The sequence below is a fragment of the Astyanax mexicanus genome, chromosome 15, assembly GCF_023375975.1.
Source record: "Astyanax mexicanus isolate ESR-SI-001 chromosome 15, AstMex3_surface, whole genome shotgun sequence".
In the NCBI taxonomy this organism is placed as follows: domain Eukaryota; kingdom Metazoa; phylum Chordata; class Actinopteri; order Characiformes; family Acestrorhamphidae; genus Astyanax; species Astyanax mexicanus.
In genome coordinates this window covers 33,118,570-33,132,777 of record NC_064422.1, presented here as the reverse complement: position 1 = coordinate 33,132,777, position 14,208 = coordinate 33,118,570, and the positions used below count along the sequence as shown (strand labels likewise).

Here is a 14,208-nt window from a genome sequence, read left to right as displayed (position 1 = left end):
TTAACATGACCTTTCATTTAAGTAAGGATAAAATAATCTAAAACATTTAATGAAGTAAGTTACTATGACTAGAATATCCTAGAGTTTTAGAACTCACAGTAAACACTCGCATGTAACCAAAAAATGTCCCAAAATGTCAAGAATTTTGATGGATCACTCAAATCAGCACAAGCCAGAAGAAGAATCTCTGACACTAAAAAGTACAAAAATCAATTTTTTATTCTTTGGTTTCTAATACATACAAACTCTAAAGATGCAGTTCATGAATTCAACCAAAGTATAAAGTTGTTAGTTATACAGAATATAATAAACTGTAAAATACTTTCAAGCTTACTTTAAAGTTAGTTGAAAAATGAAAATTCTTATTCATTTATTCTTATAAATAAATGACCGTTTAAATATGCACTCTGTTTGTACATGTCACTTTTTGCATTTCTTCAAAATCTAAAAACAGTACCCTGAAGTAGATTGTTGAAATACTCTGAAAATCATATCTGCATTCATTTGTTTTAATGATATTTCCTCCATCGTTCTTTCTCTGAAAAACAACAGATTACACATATTACGCTCATTATAAACAACCTGTGTTCTAAAAAACAACTCAAGACTGAAGAAAGATCTGTAAACTGAACTTACTGAGATGAGGGTAAGACCAAATGTAACTCAGCACACAGTAGCCAGCAATCAGCATCGAAATCCCACCAATTCCTCCTTTCTGCACATCAATGTACTTCCTGTAATACCACTGCCAACCTGACCACACATTTAACAGAGCATATACACAGAAAATAAATAAATATAAACAAGGCAACTTAAAGATATTGGAAAAAAAAGCTGCATTCATCATTTCTCTCATAATATCTGGTTTGGTTATTAATCCTTTCAGGTTCACATTCAGCCTGGATTTCAATATGGGACGCTTTGAATTTAGATCCTATGCACCCAGGAGTTGTGACAAAGTTATTGGAAGAGTCTGGATCATCCTTAATTGTCAGGATTGATGCTAACTTGTCAACAGAATGCATGACCAATTGCCAGAGAAGAAATAATGCCTATAGATGTCTTATAGGAGCATGCAAATATTTGGGCACTGCTGGTTAGAATATGTTACTGCCTCTTTGGCAATTATCAAAGCTTATAAACACTTTGTTTTTTTATGGGATTTTGCCCATTCAGGTTTGTAATTCTGAAAGATCTTGGCTTTTTTTGCAGACACTGTACTTTTTGTAACTGTATTGTATTTTTGAATCAATCCACTGGTTTTTAATAACATTCAGGTAGCAACATTTGATTTACAGTAGCAAATTATGACCGATGTGCCCAAATATTTTATTGCAACTGTGTATTCAGGTATATAATTAAATAAAGTATATGTTTCTGTTAGAAACACATAAAAATACCTCTGTGGAACATGGTCACTGCCCCTCCTGGTGACTTTGGGGTCCGAGTGCGAAGCCAGGCAGCAAGCTCACCAAGTCTCACATCTCCTAGTCTCTGAACTGCCCCAGGATCTGTGCGGATACAGAACATGAATTTATTATATGATTATATTATGCAATACATAATAATTTTTTTAAACATTTTATTATTATTTAAAACAAATAAAAATGAGAAAGACAAATTGAACTTGATAACAACCTACAACACACACAAAAACAGGGGGTTAGTCACTCAGAAGCAGTTTCTCAGACAGGGATTAAGCTATTGAGAGGAAAATACAGTCTACGATGATTACAATTTATCTCTGTCTGGTGAAGTGGCCCTCAGTGTTTTATGGTTACCTCAATAGTCCTTCCCAACCAAGCAGTCATGTATAGTTTTCCTTTTATAATTTAAGGATGTTTGGTTTATATAAATTCTTGGTAAAATGGCAGTAGTAATTGTCCAAATTGAAATAGGATGTTTTGCAATTAAAAACGCAATAAGAAAAAAAATGAGAAACTAAGATGTCCAGCATTATAGTATAATAGAAGGATAAATGTTATTCATAAAAATAAATATGATATTCTACCTGGATTCTCTGGAGGAAGCCTTGAGGATTGATGCTTAGTCAATAAACCGTCATTAGAGGAGATTCCTGAATGAGGTGGTCTACCATAATCTGTAACCCTCTCAGATGACGGTTCTATGAGACGCTTGTTTTTTAACACTGAAGTAAACAGGTCCTCAGGAATTTTCTGGACTGAGGTTTGGCTTGAAGCAAACAAATCCCCTGAGGATGGGGAGGACGCCTTTGTAACAGCAGTCTGTTTTTTCTCTGTAGGATGTCTGTGCACAGAAACTTCTTGTGTTGTCCCAGTGGGCTGTAACGCTGGTACACTGTCTAATCTCCGGTCATAAAGTCCATGTTTAATGTGGTCCCACACACTGGTCTTGGTTTGAAAGAAACTAAAATCTTCTTTTACTCTTGGAACCGAAGCTAGAGTCTTGCTCTGTGCCTTTGGGCTTTTTTGTGTCTCATCAAAGACGTTTGCATTATGTCTTTGCCTGCTTCGCTCAGTCTGGGAGTCTGCGGTTTCTGGAACGTGCAGCAGTTCAGAGACACTCATGTCAAACTTGGTGGTGGTCACTTGTGAGGTCAAGAAGGTCCCTTTAGGTTTCTTCAGGTTTTGGCCTTGGGCACATTTTCTTTCTATTTGAAGTCCTCCTTTGACTTGGCCTTTTGATGTTTCTGATATTACGCCGTTATCCTTCTCCTTCTGAGAGTCTGAGGTAGATCTGTTTTCCTTCTGGGTTAAACGTGTAGCTCTCTTCATCATCTCTTGTTCTCTTTTTGCAAGCCACTTGCTTTTAGGTTTCACAGTTTCTGTATCCCTTCTCTCTGCTGACGGGACTTTGGCCAGAGTGTCTTCATCCACACTTACCTTTTCAGCTTTCATGTTGGATTTTGCTTGGGGTTTTAAGGAGGAAGATTCCTTCAGGTTTTCTCTAAAAAGACTTGCTTTATTTTTATGATGTTTCTGAGTTGTGTCTTTAGAAGTAGCTGTAAGTAATTCCTCAGGACCAGTATTGCTTTTTTTGGTCTTGGAACCAGGGGACATTTTGCAGTGAGGAAGGTGAGATTTTAGCCTTTTGAATGGTTTTCCACAAAACGGACACAGCTCTGTAGGAGAAGATTTGAAGAAAAGGAACAGATTAACCTGGATCATATTAAAGATAATAAAAAAACTTTCCAAAAGTTAATAATGTATATGTTAATAATGTAATAATGTTTTAAGTGATAAAGTGATACCAAACATAGTATTACTCTGCCTGATACCAAATGATATTATAAAATAAACCGAGCATACTAAACTGTACTTTAAAAATGTACATTGTGGTGCAGGCTGATTTAATCAAGGATTCTGTTACCTTTCCTCTTCTGTTCTGCATTTCTTTACTGATGTGTGAATGAGCGGATAAAGACAGAGTTTGCTGTTCTGTTATCTGCTTGTATCAGAACCATAAACAGCACAGCAGAATAAATGTTTCAAAGACTTTTATTAGTAGGTACTTAAAAAAAAAATCACATATGAATCTAGCGAAGTAAAACTTTAAACTGAACCTCTTTACTAAACTTACTTCCCTTTTAAAAACTCCTTAAATCCTGTATGTAAACCCAAATTTCCAAAACTAACACTGTTGGTGTACTTACCATCAGTTTTATTGGCCCAAAAATGTAACCCTGTTGGACTCCACAACATTTGCTTAGCTACCATATAACCATACAATTTGCAATTATTTCTTTATTAAGACTAATAAATGTAAAATAATTACTTTAACATCCATTTATCTGTTATCTGACAAGAGCTCTTGTTCCTCCCAAGTGTTTTGCTCCTTCTGCAGCCTCTGTTGCTATATACAGCTCTGGAAAACATAAGAGACCATTTCAGTTTCAGAATAAAGGTTTAAGATTTCAGAAATCAATATTTTGTGGAACCCTGTTTTTTATTAACATGCATCTTGGCATGTTCTCCTCCACCAGTCTTACACACTGCTTTTGGATAACTTTATGCCACTCCTGGTGCAAAAATCCAAGCAGTTCAGCTTGGTTTGATGGCTTGTCATTATTCATCTTCCTCTTGATTATACAGGTGCTGGTCAACGAATTAGAATAATTTGAAATAGTGCAATCATGAAATTCTTTGAATGCATTTTTTGTGCAGAAAGCAAATCAGGTGTTCACCGCACCTGTCCTACTCGTTAGACTAAATCACAGAACTCGTTACCTAGAAAAAATTTGCTCAGCTGAGCTTTCCAAAAGGCCCATTTAGGCCATTTAACTGTGACACTGTTGTTTTATTGAATTGGAATAATGGAGAAACCGTTTCATTGAATTAGAATAAATGCTTGAATTTTTGTTTTCTGTGAAGAGTGTTCACTGTGCAGTATAAAGTCAGGGTTGAGTAGAATTTCTAAGTTGTAAAATCAATCATGGGTAAGCAGCGCGACCTCTCAACCGGAATAGTGGCTCAAATTCAAGCCCTTCGCCAACAAGGCTTGACCCAAACTAAAATTGCTGAGCAGCTCGGCATCAGCCAGTCTTCCGTCTGCAAAGCTCTCAAGAAAAACTGCAGCAAGCGCACCAACTGTTCCGGCGTCCGAAAAACTTCTGCTCGCGACAACAAGCAACTGAGAAAGATCGCAGTCAGCAACCGGTTCAAGTCCACTTCCGAGCTCACCGACTTGTGGAACAAGCAGACCGGCGCTGACGTCTCCAGATCAACCACTTACCGTCGTCTGCGCGAACTCGGCTTCAAATCTCGCGTTCCAGCAGTAAAACTGATGCTGAACAAGAAACAAATGGAGAAGCGGCTGAAGTGGGCCAAAGAACACGGCGAGTGGACTGCTGAAGACTGGCAGAAAGTGGTCTTCAGTGACGAATCACGCTTCTGCATCTCCTTCGGTGACCAAGGTCCTCGTGTCTGGCCGACGTGGTGGCGAAACCTACAACCACGAGTGCGTGAAAAGATCCGTCAAGTTTCCCCAGAGCGTTATGGTCTGGGGATGCATGTCCACTCGAGGTGTAGGGAAACTCTGCTTCCTCAAGAAGACTGTCAATGCTGCCGTATATCAAGATGTTCTGGAAACGTTCCTGATTCCGACTGTTGAGGAACAGTTTGGCGAAGAAGACTCCATATTTCAACAGGATCTTGCACCGGCTCATGCGGCAAAGTCGACCAAAGATTGGTTCACTAAAAAACAGCTTGAAGTTTTGGCCTGACCTCAATGTCATTGAAAACCTTTGGGCCATCGTCAAGCGGAAAATTCGCGACAGAAAGCCTACTACGCTGGACCAACTGAAGCAGAACATCGCCACTGCCTGGGAAGCTGTGAGTGCGGAAACTTGCGACAAGCTGGTCAAATCGATGCCGCGGAGACTTCAGGCAGTCATACAAGCCAAGGGGGCATCCACAAAATACTGAGAAAGTGATGATTGTAATTATAATAAAAATTATTCTAATTCAATGAAAGGGTTTCTCCATTATTCTAATTCAATAAAACAACAGTGTCACAGTTAAATGGCCTAAATGGGCCTTTTGGAAAGCTCAGCTGAGTTCTGTGATTAGTCTAACGAGTAGGACAGGTGCGGTGAACACCTGATTTGCTTTCTGCACAAAAAATGCATTCAAAGAATTTCATGATTGCACTATTTCAAATTATTCTAATTCGTTGACCAGCACCTGTATTCCTGAGGTTTTCAATTTAGTAAAATCAAAGAAACTCATAATTTTTGAGTGGTCTCTTATTTTTTTTCCAGAGCTGTATATATGTATTGTATTGAAAACAAAACTATAAAACTATAATTATTTAATTAGGAAAGAACTGGATAATAAATAAGGGGTTATATGGGGTTGATAAGTTTTTTGGTATGTCAGAGTAAGAATTAAAATAAATATATGGGCATGTATAATACTAGTCTTTAAAGTTAAAACATCCCTATAAAATCTGTATGGAATACAAGGTCCAATTTTTTCTGTTAATTAAAGCATATATAATGTGCTTAAATATTATAAAAATATAATGTACAATAAGAAATATAGTTTTGTTTAGAAATAGAAACCAGAAGAAGCCCCTGCTCTAGTCTGTAAAGTTAAATACTCCTGATATGACCCCTGGGACAGTTACTCACCTAAATTCATCTTCAAAAGATCTTCTCTAGATTCTCAGCTGCAGTCAGTTCAGACTCTTAATGACTGTGATGTGATAAATAACAAATAGCGAGAGCATTCAGCCCCGGAATTAAAATACAGCACTAGTTAAAATACAGCATGTCTGCACGAGCTGAACTCGTGTGTGTGTGTGTGTGTGTGTGTTTTCTTTGAAGGGCCCGTTTGGTTGTAAAGTCAGTGCCTGAGTATAAATAGGTAAGGTTATATTTTTGTGTGAAATCCGGCTTTAAATACACTGATTTCTGTATGTAAGCATTATAGTTAAATATGGCAGCACGAGGCGAGCTGGTTACGCTTATTAAATAATATCTGCGTCTGATATCGTTACGTCATTCGCTAGATCTAAGCTGAAACCAGAGAGTCTGTAGAGAAGAGATCACCAACTCATGACTCAAAATGAATGGGTTCATATGGAGCAACTGATCAAAATCATAGATTATAAATGTTTGATCGTTTGATACAATATAATGTTTTAGTATAAAATACGTATTTTAGTATAAAATACGTATTTTTTTATCTAAAATGGTGTACAATAAATGTGAACGTTATTTAATATATATATATATATATATATATATATATATATATATATATATATATATATATATATATACACTGCTCAAAAAAATAAAGGGAACACTCAAATAACACAATATAACTCCAAGTAAATCAAACTTCTGTGAAATTAAACTGTCCACTTAGGAAGCAACACTGATTGACAATCAATTTCACCTGCTGTTGTGCAAATGGAATAGACAACAGGTGGAAATTATTGGCAATTAGCAAGACACACTCAATAAAGGAGTGGTTCTGCAGGTGGGGACCACAGACCACTTCTCAGAACCTATGCTGTCTGGCTGATGTTTTGGTCAGTTTTGAATGTTGGTGGTGCTTTCACACTCGTGGTAGCATGAGACGGACTCTACAACCCCCACAAGTGGCTCAGGTAGTGCAGCTCATCCAGGATGGCACATCAATGCGAGCTGTGGCAAGAAGGTTTGCTGTGTCTGTCAGCGTAGTGTCCAGAGGCTGGAGGCGCTACCAGGGGACAGGCCAGTACCCCAGGAGACGTGGAGGAGGCCGTAGGAGGGCAACAACCCAGCAGCAGGACCGCTACCTCCGCCTTTGTGCAAGAAGGAACAGGAGGAGCACTGCCAGAGCCCTGCAAAATGACCTCCAGCAGGCCACAAATGTGCATGTGTCTGCACAAACGGTTAGAAACCGACTCCATGAGGATGGTATGAGGGCCCGACGTCCACAGATGGGGGTTGTGCTCACAGCCCAACACCGTGCAGGACGCTTGGCATTTGCCAGAGAACACCAGGATTGGCAAATTCGCCACTGGCGCCTTGTGCTCTTCACAGATGAAAGCAGGTTCACACTGAGCACATGACAGACGTGACAGAGTCTGGAGACGCCGTGGAGAGCGGTCTGCTGCCTGCAACATCCTTCAGCATGACCGGTTTGGCAGTGGGTCAGTAATGGTGTGGGGTGGCATTTCTTTGGAGGGCCGCACAGCCAGGTAGCCTGACTGCCATTAGGTACCGAGATGAGATCCTCAGACCCCTTGTGAGACCATATGCTGGTGCGGTTGGCCCTGGGTTCCTCCTAATGCAGGACAATGCTAGACCTCATGTGGCTGGAGTGTGTCAGCAGTTCCTGCAAGATGAAGGCATTGAAGCTATGGACTGGCCCGCCCGTTCCCCAGACCTGAATCCGATTGAGCACATCTGGGACATCATGTCTCGCTCCATCCACCAACGTCACGTTGCACCACAGACTGTCCAGGAGTTGGCGGATGCTTTAGTCCAGGTCTGGGAGGAGATCCCTCAGGAGACCATCCGCCACCTCATCAGGAGCATGCCCAGGCGTTGTAGGGAGGTCATACAGGCACGTGTAGGCCACACACAATACTGAGCCTCATTTTGACTTGTTTTAAGGACATTACATTAAAGTTGGATCAGCCTGTAGTGTGTTTTTTCACTTTAATTTTGTGTGTGGCTCCAAATCCAGGCCTCCATTGGTTAATAAATTTGATTTCCATTGATGATTTTTGTGTGATTTTGTTGTCAGCACATTCAACTTTGTACAGAACAAAGTATTCAATGAGAATATTTCATTCATTCAGATCTAGGATGTGTTATTTGAGTGTTCCCTTTATTTTTTTGAGCAGTGTATATATATATATATATATATATATATATATATATATATATATATATATATATATATATATATATATATATATATATATATATATATATATATATATATATATATATATTACATTACATCCCAAGTTGCAAAAATAAATTTAAGGGAGGTACCCTCGAACCTGCTTCTTATACCCAGTCAAGAATGTATGTATATATATATAATAATGTAATATAATGTATATAATGTAAGGACTTGACCAGTGCTGTTAATTTTTTTTGCTAGCGCCGAAGAATGAGAATCATAAAGGTAGGTTTTATTGGCTTTTTTTTTTCTTTTAGCAAAATACTTTATAATATTTAATATCCTAGATGGCCAGTGTAACATTTTGCACTTTAATTTTCTGACTGTATCAAGCTAAATTCAAAATAAAGAAAAAATGGATTTTCATTCAATTTTTGTTTATTATCTAGTTTTTCATTTTAGCCTTTCACAAACAGAATTTCAAGAAAAAATTAATAGGAATAAAGATGAATGAAGAAATGAAGAATGAAGAAAAATGTAGTTGAATGTTCTCTCAATTTTCAGATTTGTCCATTTTTGTATCTTGCAACAAAAAACTGATGGAATAATCCAACTTGCAAAATGCTAAAATTGAAAAATCAGAAAATAAAGGAAAGATTTTTTTTTTCATTTTTCCTGAAATTATAATTTGGGCAGAGATGAAAAAGTGAAATTGGAAAAATGGAGAAAACTTATTTCTTGTACACTAAACTTCATTAAAAATGAAATAACGATATATCCAATTGTCTATTTTTGCATTTAACCTCAAAATTATTAAATTAATAAATGTTACACTGACTTTACTAATATTAAAGTACTTTACTAATATTAAAATAGTTTATTAATATTACTAAAAGTCATTTATCTCCGTTCACCCCATTCATAGATGTCTCCCTCGCGGGCTCCCTCTCTCGGTGTGCAGTGATACTCTGGTATATAACGGGGGGAGATCGGGAGTGGGCGAGCTCTCCGTAAACCGGCTCTGATTCTCTGTCTCAGCTGAAACCACCTGAACGTCACGTAAACAGCAGCAGCAGCAGCAGCAGATCCGGCTGGCTAACTAACTACTGACTGCTGTGGGGAAAATGAAGGCTGTCAGGAGCTGCCAGGCTGTCTGTGTCCGAGCCGGTCAGTTGAGTCGAAGCTACTACCTTAGTTTTTGTGGACGGTTTCTGCAGGAGTGCGAATTTAGCCAGTTTAAGGGCATTCAAAGAGGGAGATAGCGTTAGCTAACGCTAGCTAACCTAACCTAGCTCTATCAGCCAGGCAACGAGCTTCCTACAGAAACTAACACCCACACAACAACTACTGATCCAGATAACTAGCTAACTAACTGACCGGGCGGCGAACTGAATTAATAACATGGTTAATTTATTAGCTTAGCTGCATATTTAGCAGCTGTTATATAAATAGGACTGGGCGTGTTGACGAAATGAGTCAAATTGGTGTTTTATTTCCATTAGCTACGCTAACTAACCTTACTGGACATTACCTCCCTGACCAATCTGTTTAGCCTGTTATAACATATATAACATATTGTGCTAGTAATATAACAGGTCTACAGTTTAATAAAGATATTCTGACTAGTCATGTCTCTTTGCTTTGACCTTAACAACACATGCAGAATTCATTTGAAAAAACAAACAAACAAACAAAACAGATAAGTACATGTTTAATATATATATATATATATATATATATATATATATATATATATATATATATATATATATATATATATATAATCACAAGCCATCAAACCAAGCTGATTTTTTGCATCTGGAATTGCGTAACGTTATCCAAAAGCAGTGTGTAAGACTGGTGGAGGAGAACATGCCAAGATGCAATAAAAATATGATTAAAGACCAGGGTTATTTATTTGAAGTCTGAAAGCTCTACATCTTTTTTGTTATTTCGCCTAATGCAAATAAATGTTCTAAAGGACAATTTAGAGAAACTAAAGTTGTCTATTCATTTTTCCAGACCTATTAGTGATTTAAATATATACAGTTATTAGAGAAATGCAGTATGCATGTATTGGGAGCATCAATGCCAAAGGTGGTTTGAACTGTAAAAGCAGTGAGAGCAGCCAGTAATATACAGAATTAAAAAAACATCTGCAGTAGAATAAATATCAAAGATCATTATTGTACTATAATTACTTTTAAATTGTAGGAATTGTAATTATAAATATCTACACTGTAATTAGGACTAATAAATAGCCAGGGTTTACATATTAATGAATTAATTTTGACTAGTACAAATGCTAATTCAAGGGATCTCTAATGTTGTTTTGACTAGTTGTAAAGTGCACATTTACGTCTAAACAGTATTTTTTGGTATCTACAATTCAAGCTTTTTTATTATTTCAAAAACTACAGTTGGTACTATTTAGAATTACAGTGTGGACATCTGGAACCACAATTTCTACTAGTTAAACTGTTATTGTAGATTTCATATAAATTAATAGTGACATATGACCTGTTAAAATTACATTACGTATATGTCATCCAGGTGATGTGACTAGTCAGTGTGGTGTCAGGTCTGTAGATCTGATATTTCAGAGTTGATATCTGAAAAGAGAGTTTTTACTTTTAAAATGTATATAACAGATTGTATTTTGGGTTTTTACTGCTGGTGACGTTGTGGGCTAAAACAGCTTGCTATAGCCATGGGCATTTTGTATTATGCTAAATTTATGCATGTATATGTGTCTTGTTAGATCTTTAACCATCTCCACCAGCGTTGCTCAGTTGGATCCTGTAGCTTTTTACTGAAGACGTGCAAGTGTGAGCACACAACCTCCCACCCTCTGCCTGACTGACTGCACAATGCACAGCTTTCCCATGTTTACAGAAAGCAGGTAGGATTTTTCACTTATATTTCTTTTTCTTTCCTACCTTTTAAATCTGTTTTGTATTTCTCTTGGTGTGGACGTCTCCTTTATCAGCTATCTACCACATGTTACACTAGCACTGTGTGTGATTTGTGAACACGACACACACAGAGCTCCCAGCTGGCTATTTTTAGATCATCAGTCAGTGAGAGGAGTGTAGGGCTTTACCATTTGTGTAATGCTTGGTTTGTTAGATAACAAAATACCAATGAGTCTTATTTTTATCTGTGACTGTGTCTAAATTATTGACAGCCCATGTCAGTAGGTAGTTGAAACGTACTGAAGCAGCTAGCTGATTTATAATTCTGCGGGGAACATGGTCAATAATATGCTTAATATTGTTAGCTGGACTAAATACACCATAACATTGCTCACCATGCTGAATTAAACCTGTGTGGGTAAGACTTTGGGCTGACTGACCACAGAAAATGACTTCTTATCTCAACAGAAAACGGCGTCACAACAGCTGTGATGCAGATGACGCACAAAACCTGCCCCAGGCTAAGCGGTTGGCAAGCCAGCCTTTCTTCCCTGAACTGGGCCGTGATGTTTGGGATTCTGAGGTGAGGATGCTAATCATTGGCCTTGATTTGTTAAGTTTTTTATTTAACACACAAAGACAAAGTAGGTTATATTAATAATAGGTCATATTGTATAATAGGTCGTATTAATGAACTTTATTTTTATTTCCTCTTTATCTTAGTCTTCCAGCAGTGATAGCAGTGGCATTAGCACTCCAGAGAGGCTGACAGGACCGAACTCTACCAACCAGTCTACAGACCAAAAGGAAAATTGCATCCTGAAGGATTCCTGCAGCTCTTCTGGTCATTTGTTTGAAGAGCATGCCATCTCCTTAAATGATAGTGATTCCTCTTACTGTCATATCAATCGCATCCTTAGAAATGCCCATTTCAGTAGCCTGCAATCTCGAGGACAGCCAGGGCCAACATGACCACCTCCGGCTCTGTTAACACCCAACACCCAGGGGCTAAAAGCTCAGTGCATTGGAAACCCCTCAGGAGGGGAATCTTTTGTCACTGTATGTCTTCAGCCCTGGAACCTCCAACATGAGGTTATGTCCTCACTAGCCATTCAGATTAATTCATTTGGTGTCCGCTAGCACTTTTCTATTTTCATAAAATGTGTGAACGTTTGTTGTTTTCATGTTCATCATGATCTCTGCTTGGGTGCTACAGTACAAAAGGAAACCTCAAATGGCACTAAAGTGCATGTAATATTATGTAACCTTATCCCTTTTACTCAACCAGGCAAATATACTTGGTGCTACATGTTAAACAATACAGTAAAGAGGGGAATGCATTAAGCAGCCTTTGTAGGTGGTGCACCCAGAAATCAGTGAGCAAAGTGTGAAATGGAAGGATGGGGGAGGGGGAAATATGTAGGCAAATGATGTACCAAGGACCTCTGGGAGTGTGTAGTTAGTGTACCTAAGCACATGGGAGTATTCTTGCAGTCTTTCTGTACAACACAGGTTCTTAAACACTGGACCTGGAGTACATCCTGCTCTGTACATTTAGTGTTTTTTGTTTTCCTGCTGAAACACACCCTCTTCAACTCAGGAAGGGCTTCTTAATTATCTGGTTATTTGCATCAGGTGGGCTAAAAACAGAGAAAACACTGAAAATACAAAGGGCAGGGAGGTATTACAGGATTATTGTTGGGAACCACTGATGTGAAAGATTGCAGAATAACTCCACAATATTATTTGCCTGCTCTAGTCTGTTCACAGAAGATCTGAAAAAGTATTATTAATATATAATTAGCCATAGTTTAATTTCTTCAGAAAGCTTTTGGAGCTCAATTATATCATATCATATTAACATCTCAGGCATTGGAATTTCAGTCTTATGTGCCATGAAGCCAAGCTTGACGAGTTGTTAACTATAATACAGACCTGTGGGAAACAAGGTTTAGGTTTCCAGTCGCAAACTGTCAGTTGCAAAGTACAGACTACAGCACTGTATCTTAATATTAGGAAATGCAAGCTTGCACTACTCTATAAATGTAGTGGAGTTGGATTATTGCATCATGAACATCTTGAAATATATGTTCGACTCAGGTCTGCTGTGAAGTACTCTTTGTGTGGTGACTTTAGAAACTACCTTCAATACATATTTTGCACAGTGAAGGCTGAGTAAAGTTTTTTATTTTATTAAAGTGCTCATTATTGAATTTTGACACAACACAACTTAAAGAGCCTAAATGAACTAAATGTACTTACAGTAGGTCATTGGGTTCCATGTAATAATATGATTCACAAATCTCCTAGGAACAGACGACGGAAATGCTTAGCCCTAAAATTAGCCTTCTTAACCTGGCACCCAGGGTCTCCAGTAACACCATCAGTCATGAGAAGCATGGGATGGTTTTAGTACCTATGGCTTTACTTGTGCAAGTATATGGGGTTTTAACTCACCTATACTTAGCTGTTGTGTGATGTGATATATAAATTTTATGTTTTACCATGACATACAGTGACCAGGATTCTTCTTAAAATCATTTCATTTATGGAATATAATTTACAGATAACGCTCACAAATTCTGACCAGACCAGGCTTTAGCAAGATTACAGCGCAAGTAATATGTTTTTGGCCTGAGGCCACAATCTAGCATCCAGGTCAAATTATTAGTGTAAAGTTTTGTGCTTGTATATGAAGGGCACTGATCTGACCCTTTACTTGTCGTGCACTATTCTGAAACACTGTGGTTTTGTCCATGTGAACGACTATCAGCTTTTGATGATAATCATTACAATCACTTTCATGTTTTTATGTCGAATTGTACATAACACATAGCTAGCATATTTACATTTTGGATCATTGTTATTTTATGAAATTGTCCTAACAATATTCAAAATAAAAGATTTTTTTGTAGTCCTTATTGTTTTGGTTTATCTATATATATATATATATATATATATAT

At 37.7% G+C, this 14,208-nt stretch overlaps 2 protein-coding genes across 3 annotated transcripts; one reads left to right on the top strand and one right to left on the bottom strand.

Moving 5' to 3' along the window:
- Positions 1-237: 237 nt before the first annotated feature.
- Positions 238-6,471, bottom strand: si:dkey-21c1.4 (uncharacterized). Its single transcript, XM_007259304.4, has 5 exons — positions 6,113-6,471; positions 2,012-3,103; positions 1,401-1,511; positions 637-753; positions 238-538 (listed from the first exon to the last, which is right to left on the bottom strand). Exons 1-5 carry the CDS (start codon positions 6,120-6,122, stop codon positions 510-512), a joined length of 1,359 nt encoding a protein of 452 aa, XP_007259366.3. The 5' UTR covers positions 6,123-6,471; the 3' UTR covers positions 238-509.
- A 2,073-nt stretch (positions 6,472-8,544) lies between these two features.
- si:dkey-21c1.1 (uncharacterized protein LOC100150256 homolog) lies at positions 8,545-14,159 on the top strand. 2 transcript variants are annotated; one of them, XM_049464615.1, is made up of 5 exons: positions 8,545-8,615; positions 9,369-9,497; positions 11,092-11,232; positions 11,714-11,828; positions 11,969-14,159. In XM_049464615.1, the coding sequence occupies exons 3-5, from the start codon at positions 11,201-11,203 to the stop codon at positions 12,215-12,217; spliced, it is 396 nt and encodes a 131-aa protein (XP_049320572.1). In that variant the 5' UTR covers positions 8,545-8,615; positions 9,369-9,497; positions 11,092-11,200; the 3' UTR covers positions 12,218-14,159. The 2 variants fall into 2 exon arrangements, with proteins under 2 accessions (XP_049320572.1, XP_022524738.1); XM_022669017.2 differs by lacking the exon at positions 8,545-8,615 and having other exon boundaries at positions 9,318-9,497.
- The last annotated feature ends 49 nt before the right edge of the window (positions 14,160-14,208 follow it).